At 43.7% G+C, this 17,617-nt stretch overlaps 1 protein-coding gene across 13 annotated transcripts in view; it reads left to right on the top strand.

Annotated features, from left to right (window-relative positions):
* The window catches only part of TBC1D5 (TBC1 domain family member 5), a 304,343-nt gene that overhangs the window by 258,746 nt on the left and 27,980 nt on the right, over positions 1 to 17,617 (top strand). For all 13 annotated transcript variants that reach the window (XM_044449385.1, XM_044449373.1, XM_044449377.1 and 10 more), the window contains one exon: positions 12,257 to 12,420. In XM_044449385.1, the coding sequence (XP_044305320.1) occupies positions 12,257 to 12,420 (164 nt within the window). The remainder of the gene's footprint in view (positions 1 to 12,256; positions 12,421 to 17,617) is intronic.

Raw genomic sequence — 17,617 nt, 5'->3', positions numbered from 1 at the left:
CAGTCCAATCATTCCAATTTATCTCAAATGAGAGAATTCTGCTTTCTCTGTCATTATTTCACAAATGGTCTCTGCACCTGCATTTCCTCAAGTTTTGTTTGTTTCCTCAAGGGGGGGAAGGGGGAATTCAAGATTGAATCAGAGGTGTCTGTTCTAATTTCATTTCAATTTACTTATTTAAAAAGGCATCTCAACTTCTTGGTGTGCTTTTGGCTGCTACTTCAGTCCTGTTTCCTACAAGGCCTGAATACTAGAAGGAAGTGTGAGAAGTCACCACACCCATTTTTTAAAGATCCATGCAACTATTTATAATGTCCAAAGATTGAATGAAAAGCAGAAACATTTGATTTCTGAGCAGTTTGCTGAGCTATTCAATAAAAGGATCTCCCTTAATTATCATGCAAATTTTGACTAGAATGTAAACATTTAAAAATTGAATTTGGCAATATTTCATTTTCCCTTGACTCCAATATTTCCTCTTCTCTCTAATGTTCCTCATTGCATTATTTCCACAGCAATGCTATGCCACATTGCCTTGTATCCTTGCCGATTAAATAGGTTTACCTATTAATTTGCTTTTAATGCTTTTAAACTTTGTTGTTTTTCAAGATGTGAAACTGTCCTGTAGTACTTTAAAGCCTAAACTTTCCTTCAACTTCAGATAAGACGTTTCTTCAGGGACTGCCTTGGTCATTGCTTTGAAGTGACTGTAGATAAAGTCAGTCAACCATTTTTGTAATTCTTTCCACTTGTGCTAGCAGTACCATTACCTGTATAGCAATGGATGGCAATATTTATTTATTGCATTTATTTGCATTTATTTTATACTATTGCATTTATTTTTATTTTATTTATTTATTGCATTTATTTTTATACTATTTATATAGTGTTGAATATTTCTTAAAACCCCTACCTTTCCATATAAATATTAAAATCATATTTAAAATACAGTTTTAATAATTAACTGCAGGCAAAGGAAAGTCTGGATGAACAGGTTTGTTTTCAGGGAGTATTAGAAAGAAAACACATGTTCGGCCTCCTGAATTGGACAAGGACACTTTTTCCACAGGGTAGGCACTACATGTAATATTATTTCCTTAATTGAGAGCCAGTGTGGTGTAGTGGTTAAGAGCGTGGAACTGGGACTCAGACGATCTGGGTTCTAGTCCCCACTTGGCCATGGAGTCAACTGGGTGACTTTGGGCCAGGCACAGACTCTCAGCCCAACCTACCTCACAGGGTTGTTGTTGTGGGGATAAGATGGAGGAGGAGAATGATGTAAGCTGCCTTGAGCCCTTTGTAGGAAAAAGGCAGGGTATAAATCAATCAATCAATCAATTTCTCTTGCTAACATTCTGAGTAAATTGTATATGAGAAATGACAATATTATTAGCTGCTCTACATTTCTGAACATTCCTTCTCAGGGTTATATTGGAGCATCTAAATGTAAACCAAGTGTATCAGTGACTGAGTTCACATGAGAAGCTGTGGCCCCATGGGCACCATTTGTATTACTGATGCTTATTAACAAATCATGACTGATCAGGTCATGTGAACACAACCTGCAGGAACTATGTGAGAGTTGTTTAACAACCCTCAAAGAACCTATGACCTACTCTAGAGTTATGCAATGGTTGCATAGCTGCACAAGCCAAGTTAGCACAACATAACAACCCCCAGTGAGAGACTGGATATTCAGAATTGCTTCTTCAGTTCATTGTGGTTTACATTGTGGCAAGCTCGAGCATGCCATTCTGTGAGTCCTAATGTGAAACCACTTGCAAGTTTACTCTTGCACAATAGGACTGCTGGGAAATGAGAAATTGTCCAAAGTTGGGCTTGGATGCAAAGATAAGTTAACTTAAGGATGGATGTGGTAGAAAAGTTTCCTCTCCTCTCACCCCATGAACCCCATCCCACATTGTTCAGAAGGTTGCCTTGACTTTCTGAGTAAGCTTATGGGAAGAGGTAAGTCACTACAGCAGGGAGAAGGAAGAATTAATCTGCTTCTTCGTCGTGGCCTCTGTGCATCACACATATGGGTGCTGCGCCTGCGCAGTGCCTTTGACCGGAAGATTACAAGCTAATGGTTTTTGGCGGGAAAGCTCCGCTCCCCTTCCTCCATGGCCTATAAAGAGCGGAGCATCCGCCATTTTGTTCAGTCTTTGAGACCGCCTTTCGCTGTGCCTCGTGCCACTTTCGCTATCACTCTGACCATTGCTTGTCTAGCTTGTTCTTGTTCTTGATTATTCTCCCAGTTTTTATACCCCTGTTAGTTCTTGTTAGTTCTTATAGTTCTTCTTAGTTTTATAGTTCTCTATCATTCTACCTTCCCTTTTGATCTTCTATAAAAAAAAAAAAAAACCAAAAATATATTCTTACCCTCTGCACTGTCTTCTATTTCTTCTTTTCTTACAATGGCGCAGCGAGCGGCTTTCCGCAAATGCGCGGCATGCGGGTCGAAGATGACTCTGACCGACCCGCATCACCTATGCCTCCTCTGCTTGGGGGAGGGGCATAGGACTGACAAATGCTCTCACTGCCTGGCCTTCTCTAAGCAGGCCAGGAAAAACCGTGAGAATTGCCTGCGGATGCTCCTGTGGGATCAGGCTCTCATGCAGTCTGACCCACTCGTCGTTGCTCCGAAGCCTGGCTCTGCTACAGTGGCTCCGCCCTCACGCCCTTCGGAGGAAGACGCGTCTACCTGGGGGCCCCACCTGCTTCTCCGAAGAAAAAGCACGAGAAGCGTAAGCATGCTGACTCCGATAAATCAGCAAAGAAAGCCAGGAAGGAGAAGTCTCCGAAACTGACGCAGAAGTCGAAGGACACGAAGTGCCCTCGACACCATGATTTGGGTTTGATGGCCCCCTCGATACCGGCGGCAGTCACTGTACTGACTCCACCCAATCCGGTGCTCCAGGCGGCTATGAGGGTCACCTCTCAAGGGTCCCCTCGACGTGTGGCTGACCTTCCTGCTGAGCCGCTTCCAGCTCTTCAGCGGGGGTCAATTTGTGATGGGGAAATTCAAGACTCTCCCCCCAGGGCTAGGTCGCCCACACCTATGCCCACAGCCACAATGGCAGCAGATGTGGAGATGTCCCCGCCTAGGAGCCGAAGGAGTCGCTTGATCGAACAGCGATCTGAGGGATGGCACCATTCCTACTATCCGTCCTGGGGCGAACCACACTCTTTCGGGTACTATCCCGTACGTAGGGGTCAGTCTTCACCACCTTCCCGTGACCATCCACTGTCCTCGGGTCCGAGGCGCGCATCCCCGATACCTCCTAGGGATGAAAGTAACCGGTCCGTCTCTCCGGTGGGGTCCTCGTCTTTGGCCCCTCCGTTTTATGGTGCAGACTTCGACGACTCGAAGGTCGTGTCAACCTCTCCTGGTGTCTCTGTGACCTCCCAGGGCCCTGCGTCACCTGACGAGTCCCACATCTCCTTCGTGGAGCTGATGTCCCAGCTTGTCCAGTCCCTTAACATCGACACTGTCCATCGTCCGGGACCTTCTACAGACAAGTTTTATGACGTTGTCCGCGAGGAGCAGTCCACCTCAATCGTCCTGCCGTTGATTACCACCTTACGACAGGCGATGACGCAACCTTGGGACTTGCCTTCTCACCCTCAACCCACATCTCGGAGGTACGAATCCATGTACCAGGTTCGGGAGGAGGACATTCCTTTCCTCCTCCGCCACCCCAAGCCGAACTTGGTCGTGGTGGAGTCCTCCCAGGGTAGAGAGGCAAGAGGCCACACTGCACCGAGGGACAAAGAGGGATGTAAGATCGACTCCCTGGCCAGGAGAGTCTACGCAAGCTCAGGCCTGGGGCTGCGTATTTCCAACTACAAGGCGACGTTGGCAAGGTACCAATACTTCATAATGCAATGCCTGCACAACGTCGTCTCGACCCTCCCGGACCACCAGGGTGATCTGGCGAAGGTGCTGATAAAGGAGGTGATGCAGGTCGCCGTCCAGCAGTTGTCCACAGCCAGGCATCATGTGGACACTGACTCAAGAGCCTTGGTTGGTGCTGTCTCTCCGCAGACATGCCTGGTTAAGGAGTTCCAACTTTCCGGAGACTAAGCAGCAAATTGAGAAAATGCCCTTTGACGGGTCCGGGCTTTTCTACTCCTGGACCGACCACAAGCTGAAAAAACTCCACGAGTCCTACAGGATGGCCCGACGGATAGAGCTCCAGACTCAACCTAGGCGTAAGTGGGCATGGATCTATCCATCCTATAGACAATCTTATCAGCCTAGGCAACAGCCGCAGCAACAGCAACGCCTCCATCAACAGCCCCAGCAATGTTATCAACAGGGCCGTCGCCGTTATGACAGAGATAGGAGGCAGCGTTGACGGGACTGGCGAACCATTCCTCTGACCCCTTCCATACCCACCTCCCTCTCATCTGGGGACTGGCTGAGAAGCCGACTCCCCATTTGGGAGTCCATCACATCTGACCGGTGGGTATTATCCATCATACAGCACGGCTATCGGATAGAATTCGACATCATTCCTCCATCGAGTCTGATCCGGTTTACATCATGCTCGCCAGTATTGCTCGATGAAATACAACAACTTCTTCGTAAAGGAGCAATTCGTCAAGTAACTCCACATGACGGACTCCACAGATTCTACTCCAGATATTTTACGGTCCCAAAGCAGGATGGTGGTCTACATCCAATTTTGGACTTACGTACTCTGACTCGATTTATTGTGACAAAAAGGTTTTGAATGACCACCCTTCAAAATATTTTGCCGTTGCTAAGGAAAGAAGAATGGTTCGCCTCATTGGACTTGAAGGATAATTATTTCCATATTTTGATTCATCCCAGTTATAGGCGTTTCCTTCATTTTGCTGTTGCACTCAATTTATACGAATTTACAGTTCTACCCTTCGGTCTGGCCACCGCTCCGAGAGTGTTCACCAAATGCATGGCCCCTGTCTGCGCTTTCCTACGCCTCCAAGGCATACAAGTTTACCCTTACCTTGATGACTGGCTCCTGGTGTCCCAGTCTAAGGAAGGACACCTCACATCCATCCATACAACCTGTGCCTTATTGGACGATCTGGGCCTATGCATTAATACCGAGAAATCTTCTCTCCTTCCGATGCAGACGCTTACATTCATCGGAGCCCATTTGGATTCGACGCTGGAAAAAGCCTTCCTCCTTCAGGACAGACAGTAGACTCTCGCTTGCCACATCCATCGAATGTGACGAGACGGTTCCAGTGAAGTCCATCCAGAGGCTTCTGGGACATATGGCTTCCTCCGTTGCTGTGGTGCCACACGCCACACTTCGGCTTTGTCCTTTACAACTATTTCTCAACAAGATGTTCCACCCACAGAGAGACCCACCGTCGAAGTTGCTTCGAATCCCATCCTCGGTGCTCCATTCTCTACTTTGGTGGTCGGTCCCAACCAATCTGACAGTTGGGGTTGCTTTCAGGCCCCAATGCCCATCAATAACCCTCGGTACCGACGCATCTCTTCTGGGGTGGGGAGCGGTATGCTCCGGCCTATATACCCAGGGCACGTGAACTCATCAGGAATCCACGAATCATATCAACTTCCTGGAGCTGTTGGCGGTATTCAAAGCCCTACGTTCTTTCAAGGATGTTCTCCAACATCAGGTCGTTCAGATAACGTCAGACAACATAGTCACCGTCTTTTATCTGAACAAACAAGGTGGAACCAAGTCCCCAACTCTGGCCAGACTTTCTATGCGGATTTGGGACTGGTGCATTTCGAGAGACATTACACTAATGGCAGTTCATTTGGCTGGTACAGACAATGTGGAAGTGGACCTCCTCAGCAGGCGCATGTTCATCTCTCACGAATGGGAGCTAGATCCTCAGATACACGGCAATCTTTTTCATTGCTGGGGGTTCCCTGATGTGGACTTGTTCACCACCCAACAGAACAAGGTGTGCGACGCTTTCTGTTCAAGAGCGGGAATCGGGTAGGGATCCGTAGGGGACACCTTCATGGTCCCATGGAACAACCTGAACTTTTATGCCTTCCCGCCAATTCCTCTTGTGATGAGAGTAATAGCGAAGATAGTATACGATTGGGCCTCAGGGATACTAATTACCCCTTGGTGGCCATGCCAACATTGGTTTGCCACACTGCTCGACATCTCTCACGGGGAATACCTTCATCTTCCACTGCTTCCGTACCTCATAACCCAACAGGATGGTATGCTTCACCATCCAGATGTACTATTGTTGAACCTAACAGCATGGCGAATCCGATAGCTAACTTTGCTTCATCTGTATTGACAGCAACTTCAAGTGGTTCGAATTCTGCCTTCAAATCCACTGCGTTCAGGACCTTCAAATCTGCTGGGGTTGGCGCTGCTTCCTCTTTCGATCCACCAGCACTGTCGGATTCGACAGTTTTTCCATCGAATCCGACAACCTTTCATCCGGATGTTCAACACATCCTTGATTCCGCTTTAAAGCCATCTACACGGAAGTCCTACACGGCTAAATGGAGACGATTTTCCACTTTTGCCGAGTCTCGTTCGTTCTCTCCATTTACATCATCGATACATCAAATTCTTCAGTTCCTATTAGAACTGCACCACTCTGGACTGAAACCATCTTCAATTAAAGTGTATACGGCAGCAATCACCTATCATCGCAGCATGGTGGACGGATCATCCATCTTCTCTCAACCTACTATTAAGAGGTTTCTTAAGGGTCTTTATAATCTCAATCCATCAATCAGGCCAGTAATGCCTACCTGGAGTCTCTCTGTTGTTTTGCAAGCGCTTACAAGAGCTCCTTTCGAACCATTGGCAGCAGTCGATTTACGTCTTGTTTCATGGAAGACAGCATTTCTAGTGGCGGTTACCTCGGTCCGAAGTGCCAGTGAGCTCTGCGCTCTCTGCATAGACCCTCCTTACCTAAATTTTCACAGAGAAAAGGTCATCCTGCAGCTCGATCCATCCTTTCTCCCTAAGGTGTCCACACCTTTTCATATGGGACAAGTTATTATCTTACCTGCCTTCTTTCCGTCTCCGTCAACTCCATTAGAAAGATCGTTGCACTCACTTGACGTTCGGCGCTGCTCAGCCTTCCACAGATCTAGGACGGAATCTATTCAACACTCAATTAGACTTTTTGTTAAATATGCTACCAGAGATCAAGGCGCTCCTGTCACTCTGCAGAGAATTTCTAAGTGGATAGTCCATACTATCACTTTATCTTATCAACTGGCTAAGATTGACTTACCCACAGCTCCTCGAAGCCATTCAACTAGGGCTGTTGCTGCCTCATCTGCCTTCGCATCGGGAGTCCCAATTGACGATGTATGTCGAGCTGCTACTTGGGCGAACCCTTGCACTTTCGCCAAACATTATCGTTTAGACGTTCAGGCTCAACAAGATTGCTCCTTCGGCAGAGCCATTCTTTTATCTGTTCTTTGTTGAGGACACTTCCCCTCCTCCATTATGGTAAGCTTGTTAATCTACCCATATGTGTGATGCACAGAGGCCACGACAAAGAAAAGCAGGTTGCTTACCTGTAACTGATGTTCTTCGAGTGGCCATCTTTGCAGTCACACAACCGACCCGCTGGGCCCGCTTGGTGTCAGTGAGTGGACATTTTCGTCGGTACCGAACGTTTCCATTTTTTCTTGGTACTGATATCGTTTACAGTAGGGATATTTTTTCCACATGGGGGTGTACGTTCGGTCATCAAAGACTGAACAAAATGGCGGACGCTCCACTCTTTATAGGCCATGGGGGAGGGGGAGGGGAGCTTTCCTGCCAAAAACCATTAGCTTGTAATCTTCCGGCCAAAGGCACTGCGCAGGTGCAGCACCCATATGTGTGACTGCACAGATGGCCACTCAAAGAACATCAGTTACAGGTAAGCAACCTGCTTTTCCATGAACTTCCTTAAGTTGCCATAGGATCTAAGCCAAGATCAATATGGCAGCTTGTTGATATATCCACAAGCTAAAAAGCTAGTTTATCTGTGAGCTGATCTTTCAATGTTAAACCTGTCTGTAGTATAAAATAGATATTTACTATGAAGATGTTCTCATTTACATAAATGAAATAACCTTGTTTCTTATATATGATAAATTCCAAGCCAATAGTCAAACACTGTCTATAATACTTTTAGGGCATAATCCTATGCATTTTTGGACATTAAAAAGTCCTTCGCCTCCCAGCATTCTGCAACCAACATGGCTGACTTGGACATTCTGGAAGCTGTAGGATATGTTTCTGTCTAAACATTGGTACAGTTATATCCTTACTTCCCTACAGATTTTCTAATCCTTTAAAAATGAATGAGAAGCATAGTTCAGTGAGGTTTCCCATAACTCTCCAAACTAGAAGGATTGGAGGCATCCTAAGATAGTCAGAAGAAGCATGGAGGCAAAGGTAACTTCCAATCTTCTCCCACCCAACAAAATGCATATGTAGTCAATTTCAGACATTTAAATCTGGGGCATAAGGAGAGGATGTTGTGACACCACCAGAATACCATGCATGCTGGCAGCATCTGTCTCCTTCCAAATCCCCACAATTTCTACAAATTCTGTCATATTCAGTCTTGTGAACTCAAAGTTGCAGCCAACTGCAACATGGATCTTTCTACAAGTTGGAAGTCTCACTTTCAACCTCAGAGTGAGTTTCCAAATAATCCTTTACCCAGCTAGACTCTACCCTGTGGCCAAAGGATTGTACCCTAAACAAATCTATTAATGGCTGCTGGTCATAGCTAGATCCAGAGGAATTACAGGTAAATAGAGCTCTCTTTATCTCTCACATGTTTATTAGTGTGCCTACTAGTATGTGCTAATAGGGTAAATACTGCTTTATTCCTGTTTCTAGCTTTTCACAATATTTTAACCATATTTTTAGTCCCAGGAAATATACTTTTTAGGCAGATCAAGACTGAAAATGTTTTGACATATCTAAAAACAACAGAATAGCAACTAAAAAATCTCAAAACAACAAAACAAACAAAATGCAACAAGGGAATATGGCTATGCTAGGAAAGCTTTACAGTAATATAGTAACAATGATGTGGTTTAAGAATGAAAGGGCTATTATAGAAGATATATAAAGGTAAAGGTTTCCCCTTGACATTAAAGTCCAGTCATGCCTAACTCTAGGGGGCAGTGCTCATCTCCATTTTCTAGCAGAGGGAGCCAGCATTTGTCCGCAGACAGTCTCCATGGTCATGTGGCCAGCATGACTAAACACGGAAGTGCACGGAACGCTGTTGCCTGCCCACCAAAGTGCTACCTTTTTATCTACTTGCAATTGCATGCTCCCGAACTGCTAGGTTGGCAGGAACTGGGACAGAGCAACGGGAAGTCACTCCGTTGTGCAGATTCGAACTGGTGACCTTTCGATCAACCAGCCCAGCAGCACAGCAGTTTAAACCACTGTGCCACCTGCAGTCCCTTAGATAGAAGATATATAGGTTGATATAAATTCCAATTTACTGTGTAATCCCCTCCAAGACATTTGCATTTGCTTTATAAAGCCATAGGTGATTTATCATCATTCAATTGTCTCGGAGATTGCTTTTTCCAGGTGTTCTTTGCTCTCACATTAACAAATAGTAAAACTATCAGCAATTTTTGGGCATAGGCTTTAAATTGTAAACTTTAATTCCTTCCAAAATTAATATGTTATGATGTTCTGCTGCTTTGCCTTGTGAACAGTGAAAATCTCTTTATCTCTTTCCATGAATTCCACCCTTTGTTTGCTTTCTACTTGTAACATTTTGATTTTGAAAATTCACAGACTAAAATGTAACAAACTTTAAAAAGGATTATTCCATGAACCACAATTTTAAAAATTTCAATATCTATTTGATTCAAGACATCATTCCCAAACTGCATGACCTTGTGACAACTCAATTGACACATTGAGTACAATTGGATCAAAATTCCTAGGCTAAATAGTTACAAATATATTTAAAAAAAGATTGACTAAGTGTTACTGAGTAACCAAGTAACTAAATGCCAATGTGGTATAATGGTTAAGAGGATGGGAATAGGACTCAGGCAATCTCAGTTCTAGTGCCCACTTGGCCATCTGGGTGACTTTGGACCAGGCACAGACTCTCTGTCCATTCTTGTGTGGAGATGATTGAGAGCAGGAGGCAGAGAATTATGTAAGCTGCTTTGAATGCATTGTAAGGAAAAAAACAGGATATAAATCTAATAAATAAATGTAGAAATAGCCAATGGTATAGGCTTGCACTTTGTATTTTTACTGTTGAAGGCCATTGTGAGGAATACAGGCAACTTTCTACCACATGGATTTTGTCCAATTACAGATTATGAAGACTGTATAGTCATCAGGCTCAGTCCATATATATACAGATATATAATTTAAATTATACTGCAAGGTGCTTATACAAGTACTCAAAACTTTTGCAGATCTGGTCAGATCTTACAGGTCCAAGTGTAACATTGTGTCTATATCACCAAACTACTCATCATACTTAACCATATGACCATAAGGCAAAAGAATGAAGCATTCTCAAAAAAAGGGGGGATTTTCACAAATGATTTGCTGATACTTTAACTGTTGATGCTTTTTTAAAGATGGGTTTTATTTGTGTTAATTCAGACTATGCTGTGCTTTATCATATCACCGTCCTGGGACACAAGGTGAACTACAATATAGAAAAGCTTTTTATTTAATTAATTAATTAATTCACTCATTCTCCTCAACTGAACTATAGAGGAAGAAATCTTATACCACCATACCTGGTAGAAAAGCATAGACCACATTGTGTTTAGTAGAAATGCTTTCATTTCATGGGAAGGATGGCATCAGTGGTTGGCCTGGTAGGGCACCTGTTGAGAATATGAAGGCATGGAGTAGAGTAGCAGGCCATGCATGCTGAGATCTAAAGAAATAAGACACTTGAGTCCTTGTCACAGGCCATTCCTCCCAGCAGGACATGGATGAATGCCTTAGTATGCTCTTCCTTGGCAGATGATGGACTTTGCTGACCACTGATGTCAGATCTGGCATTACTCACCAAGCAGTGGAACAGTGTATATAAGGAATTATCATTTGCCTCGGTGACAATGAGATTCCTTCAGTAAGGTCTAAATATGCATAAGATTGTGCCCAAAGAAGGTATTAATTGAAAACTTGCACACTCCTGTGCATTTGCTCAGGTACTAGAGTTACTAGGACAGCTTGCTTTGTTCCCTTTGACGGTCTTCTGTTGATACTTTTGAAGGTCTTTGTTTCCTTTGAAGATCTTCTGTTGATACCTTTGTTCCCTTTGAAGGTCTTCTATTGATACCAATCCAGGAAGACTTTTCTCTTCTAGCAGTCATTTGTCTTCCTGGATTGTTAAATGGCTTTTAAGCTTCTGAAATTTGAAACCCTGTGTTTGTTTATAGTTCTAACTTTGATTACATTATTCACTGCCATTGGTGTTTTCAATAGTGGAGGTAAAAGGTGGGATAAAATATATCCATTTCCATCATAGACTTAATGAGCAAAAGAGGCTGCAAAGAGTTTCAGAATTAAGCCCATGCATACAGAACCTAGAACAGAATGCTGCTTTGTGGAGTGCTCCTGTCCAAAGTTTCAACTAACTAGCTGTGCCCTCTCCCAGGATATTACATTCCATTTCTGTTCCCGTTCGTTTTCTCTTCCTTTTTCTGCCCTTCCTTCAGCAGATCATCAACATCCTGATCACCAACATATTCAGTCATCACCGGCTGGTTGGATGGTTCTCTTAGGGTGTTTGTTCTTTTTCAATTTTTTGTTTTCAATTTTTGTCCACAAAATTGAAGACCCCTTGCCACACCTAATACCTCTCCCCTGCACATGCATAGTACTCTTTTGGGCTACATAAGGATCCAACTTTGAGAATAAATAAATTATTGGTATGTAGGATTTTGATATACTATATATATATCTGTTTTGCTTACCTTTCCTCCTGCCATCACTACCCCCCACGCCTCCCAATTTCAAATCCAGTTTCTGTGTTCCTTGCACAAAATGTTATGTGTGTGACTCTTCATGGCTCTTTGGTGCACAGTTACATTGTGGAGAGCTACCTCTGCCTCACAGTAGCACTCCGCATCTCCTTTATGTGTAGACAGATGTGCTTTGATGTCACAAAATCTCACCCTGAGTTGATCTGTTCATGAAAGTTACCAAGTGGCACTACAGAGAAGGAGCTCTTTGATGTCAATATCTTCTACTGATCGTTATTTTGCTCATGTCTGTTTGCTTTACAGGGCAGAGTTCAAAAAACGTCAGCTCTTCTCCAAGCATTGAAAGTTTGTCTGGAGGACGTGAATACACAGGGTCTCCACCTTTGTCTACTGCCAAGAAAGAGTCCTTTTTCATTAATTTTTCTCATTCTCGTTCTCACAGCAGAAGTATGAGCAAAAAAGAATCTGTAAGTCCCTACCTCTTACGAGATATATTTGGTTTTTCTCATATTGTCTCATATAATTGTCTTGGTAGGAAAGTACATACCTCTTGACAGAGCCAAAACACAGGCATAATTTGTTCAAAACATTTTCAGATGACTGTTTTCCTTATTCCCTAGTTATAAAGTTGCATGAATCCACTGAATATTCTTGATGTCTCTTATTGAATAAGGGAAGATATTTTTTCCTCCGTATACTTCAGGGCTAGACATAAATTTGATTCTCAGTACACTATGGTTTCTCTTTAATATCTCCTCATACTATATGCCATTGTGTTGCCAGAGATGTTTGTACTGCAGCAATTAAACTGCCTCATTCTATGTACAAAATAATTGAAATACAAGCCTCACTTGCCTCTGAAATTCCTCCAAGTTCTCTTCATGTGGCTTTTTTGTTGGTCTGCTGTTGCTCCAGTAGTGGGTGGACAAGGCAATCCTGACTTCCCAGTGTGCAAAGCAGCGCCAACAGCACTGCTTTCATTATTGCCATTATATTTGCTCGGTGCCAGCCTTTCTCCCCAACATTATAAGGCAGCCCTGGCTGAGATCCTGGCATCTGGTTTACAGTCACTCACTGCAAAACATGTAATCAGAAAGCAATGCTATTTTATGATTAGCTGTTTTAACCAATAATGAAATATAGTGGCTTACTTTTATCACCAAACTGGCATCCTGGCATGATAAAGCATATTTAAAAAATAATAATAAATCATTCCCCTGAGGGACTTCCCAACTTAGCTAGGAAAGGAACAGCTGCAGATCTCTATAAATGGAGGGAGTGGTGGTAAGAGTGGTGATTGATGTGAATAGTGTCGTCAGCAGAGACTGATGTGAGAAGGACATCACTTTCCCACTAGAGACCTGTTTAGGTGTGTTGAGGTGGCTCTGCAAGAGTTAGACAAATAAGAAGGTGCTTGTGGGACCCTGTTTGTGAGATGCTTGGAGCAGACTGCAAGCTTGGCCTGCACATCCTGCATGACTCTGCATGTATCCTAAAGAGAAACTCATTTTTAAGTTCCCCTTTTCCATTTCCTGTGCTAAACCCATTGAATGATAATGCAATCAGATTTTTAAGTGACTTTAGAAGCATCCTTGGAGTCCTTGGGATCAGACTTGCTCATAATGCAAAACATCTGGGTGGAAGAAAAGTGGACAGTGCACCAAACCCTGTTTCCAATATCCTGTCACAGATTTTCTGTGTGATGCTTTACGTGTTCTGCCAGTGCAGTGTCATGCTTGACCTGCATCTCCTCGACTCTCCTACATCATCCCTTCTTCTAACCCAGAGCTGCCCAGACACCCCACTTAGAGTAGGAGGTGACATATAAATGTCAAAAATAATATAAAAATAAATAACCCCACCCCAAGAGATTTTGCAACCATCTCTATTAAAACTATCCGGAGCAGCAAAGTACTTTTTTTAAATAAAGGAAATAATTTAGGTCTATAACATTCCATTACTTCCACTTAAACACACCAATAGAAATTATTATATTTCCATATTTATAAGTATATATAATGAATTCAAGAAGTTTTCCAGCCACTGCTTATGTGCCAACTGACTTTTACTTGAATATGATACATAATCCTTCTAGAATTTAGATCTAATGCTCCTTTTATCCTCTAATATGATGTTATACAAGAAATTTCTATAATTCTGTGATATTGATCCTGCTTTGACAATCCCTTAATACATTTTATGAATAATTTTTAATGAGGTCTTTCGCTTCTATTTTCTACACAAATGAAAATAATTTTATGGAAAGGAAGACTGTGAGGGAGGGATGCAAATAGAAGTCTCTTTGTTTAGTGTTTTTGTTGTCATTAGAAATAGTGCTAATTAGAGATGCTGCCGAAACTTGAAATTAGCTTGGTTGTAGATAGAATTTATTATGTTTATGACTGTACCAAGCCGGGATAGTTATCTAATAAATGTTAGTGTTCATTATTCAAACCAAGATTGATTACAAGTTGTCATCTATATTTTGCACTGTAAGATCTGCATGTCTAGTGGACAACTAAACCTCACCATCTCTGTGGGTGTCCTTTATTTTCTAAGGGAAATCTAAAGATCCTGTTTGCAGTGCTCACAAAATGAGACCACATTAACACTTTAGTTACTCTTTCCCAAACTGCTCACTGCAAAACATTGAATTTTAAATCCTTCAGCAGCTTAGGTTTGAAGAAACAAGCACATAAGAACATCCACACCTTATCCAACCTTTCTTTTTCAGTCATCGCTAGCCTTCATTTCTGCATCTGGCTACTCAACTGATGCCATTTCTCTCAAGTATTCAGTTGTTGTTTTCTTGTTTAGTTTACTTTAGATGTCCATAATGGAGGGTGGCACTATGAGGACTTTCAGAGGAGGGACAAGGGAAAGTTCTGAAATTCATCAGATAAAGGCAGCTCTTCTGCAATTCCTGGTTGGACAATTATTTATTTATTTAAAATATTTATATGCCATCCTATTCGCAAAAAGCTTCAGGATGGCCTACAATATGAAGTATAACATAAATAAATTCCCGATGCACACTAGCTGCAATTAAAAACATAAAAAGACAATATTAAAACTTACTAAAATACCGTTGGAATAAAAAGGTCTTAACCTGGTGCTGAAAAACAAACAACGACGGTGCCAGGCGGACCTCTCTGGGGAGCACATTCCATAGATGGGGCACCACTGCAGAGAAAGCCCTCCTCCAGGTACTTTGCTTCCTAATATCTTTCACGGAGCATTCCCAGAGGAAAGCCTCTGCTGCCGATCTCAAGGGGCGGGAGAGCAAATATGGAAGAAGGCGTTCCTTCAGGTATCCAGGTCCCAAGCCATTTAGGGCTTTATAGGTAATAACCAGCACCTTGAATTAAGCCCAGACTTTGATGGGAAGCCAGTAGAACTGGTAGAGGACTGGTGTTATGTGAGAATAATGCCCAGTCCCTGTCAGCAACCTGTCTGCTCTGTTTTGCACCATCTGAAGTGTCCAGACTGTCTTCCGGGGCAGCCCCACATAGAGCGTGTTACAGAAATCCAACCGGGAAGTAACCAATGCATGTGTCATTGTTGTTAGGCAGTCTTCTTCCAGGTAGGGGCGCAGCTGATAGATTAGCTGAAGCTGAAGGAAAGCGCTCCTCGCCACTGCAGTCACTTGAGCTTCCAAGGACAGCTCTGGGTCGAGGAGCACTCCCAAGCTGCGGACCCTGTCCTTTAGAGGGAGTGCAACCCCATCCAGGCCACCTATCCAGGAGCTCGATCTACCCACCAACAGGACTTCCGCCTTGGCTGGATTAAGTTTCAGTTTATTAGCTCTCATCCAGCCTATTACCTCGGCCAGACACTGGTTCAGTACAGTCACTGCCTCACCTGGATTGGTTGAAAAAGAGAGGTGGAGCTGGGTGTCATCAGCATACTGATGATCCCACAGCCCAAACCTCCTGATGACCTCTCCCAGCGGTTTCATGTAGATATTAAATAGCAAGGGGGACAAGATGGAACCCTGTGGTACTCCATGGCATAGCTGCCATGGCGCAGAGCCAAAGTCCCCCAGCACCACCTTCTGGAATCGGCCATCGAGATAGGAGCAGAACCGCTGCCAAGCAGTGCCTCCTACTCCTAATCCTGCCAGCCTATCCAGAAAGATACCATGGTCGATGGTATCGAAAGCCGCTGAGAGTTCCAGGAGGACCAACAGGGACGCACTCCCCCTGTCTCTCTCCCTGCACAGGTCATCGTACAGGGTGACCAAGGCAGATTCATTACCAAGCCCAGGTGTGAAGCCGAACTGAAATGGGTCCAGATAATCAGTTTCATCCAAGAGTGCTTGGAGTTGTCCCGCCACCACCCATTCCAACACCTTGCCCAAAAACGGGATGTTGGCCACCGGTCTATAACTGGCGGCCATCTCTGGATCCAGGGACGCCTTCTTTAGGACAGGCCTGATTACCGCCTCCTTTAAAGGAGCAGGCCCCCAGCAGTCCCTCAGAGAGGCGTTAATAACCTCCAGGACCCAGGCACCAATCCCGTGTTTGGCTTTGGTCAGCAGCCATGACGGGCAAGGGTCAAGTAAGCAGGTGGTGGGACGTACTCATCCAAGCACCTTGTCCACATCATCAGGCCGCAATAACTGAAATATATCCAATAATACCTGACCAGATGGAGTCATTGGCATCTCCCCTGAAGGATCTGAATCACTTGTGGAGTCCAGCTCGTGACGAATCTGAGCGATTTTCTCCCTAAAGTGCTTGGCAAAGTCGTCGCAGCGGGCCATCGAAGGTGGTACAGGATCTTTCTTAGGGCCAGGATGTATCAGCCCATGTATCACTCAAAAGAGCTCCGCTGGACAGCACTGTGAGGAGGCAATGGAAGTGGAGAAGAATTTCTTCTTCACTGCCCTCACCACCACAGCATAGGCTCGATAATGAGCTCGTAGGCGTGTTCGGTCAGATTCATCCTGTGATATACTTATATCACTTATACCACTCCTACTCCAACTGGCTCCAGGATGAAGAGCAGAGCATGTGAAAACCATCATTCAGAGAGGGAACCATAACATAGTGTAGCTTGATACTTAGTACGGTGCCATGCTGCAGTTCACAATTGTACGTGGTTTAAGCTAATACGCCATGGGTCCATGTTCTCAGAAGCATGGAGAACTTTTGTCTGAGATTGATGGAGGAATGTTTTAACAAGTGACAAACAAAACAGTTGATTACAGTTTCTTTAGTGATAAGTTTGCCCAGCACTAGGACTAATAAAAAAACAAAACGTTAATTAAAATTAATGCCAGGGTAATAAATTGCATCATTTTAAATGACAAGCTGTACTTCAGTTCTAATTATGGTTTTTTACATCCTACTGAAATCACTAAAAAGAAATAGTTTGTCCAATTTCTTTCACATAGCTAAACATGGCCTTCTTTAGTGCATGAACAAATAAAATATGTCAATGGGACAGCCAGTGTGGTGTGATAGTTAGAGAGTTTGACTGAGGACCTGGGAAAACGAGGTTCAAGTCCGTACTCAGCCATGGAGCTCACTGAATGGCCAATCATCCATTCTCAGTATAACACACCTCACAGGGTTGCTGTTCTGAGAATAAAACAGTTATGTAAGCCATCTTGAATTGGTCAGAAGAGGAAAAGAGGCAGAATATAAATGCATGATGGTG

The sequence above is a fragment of the Varanus komodoensis genome, unplaced genomic scaffold (genome assembly GCF_004798865.1).
Source record: "Varanus komodoensis strain SLA01 unplaced genomic scaffold, ASM479886v1 scaffold58, whole genome shotgun sequence".
Taxonomy (NCBI): Eukaryota; Metazoa; Chordata; class Lepidosauria; order Squamata; family Varanidae; genus Varanus; species Varanus komodoensis.
This window is presented reverse-complemented; position numbering and strand designations above follow the sequence as displayed.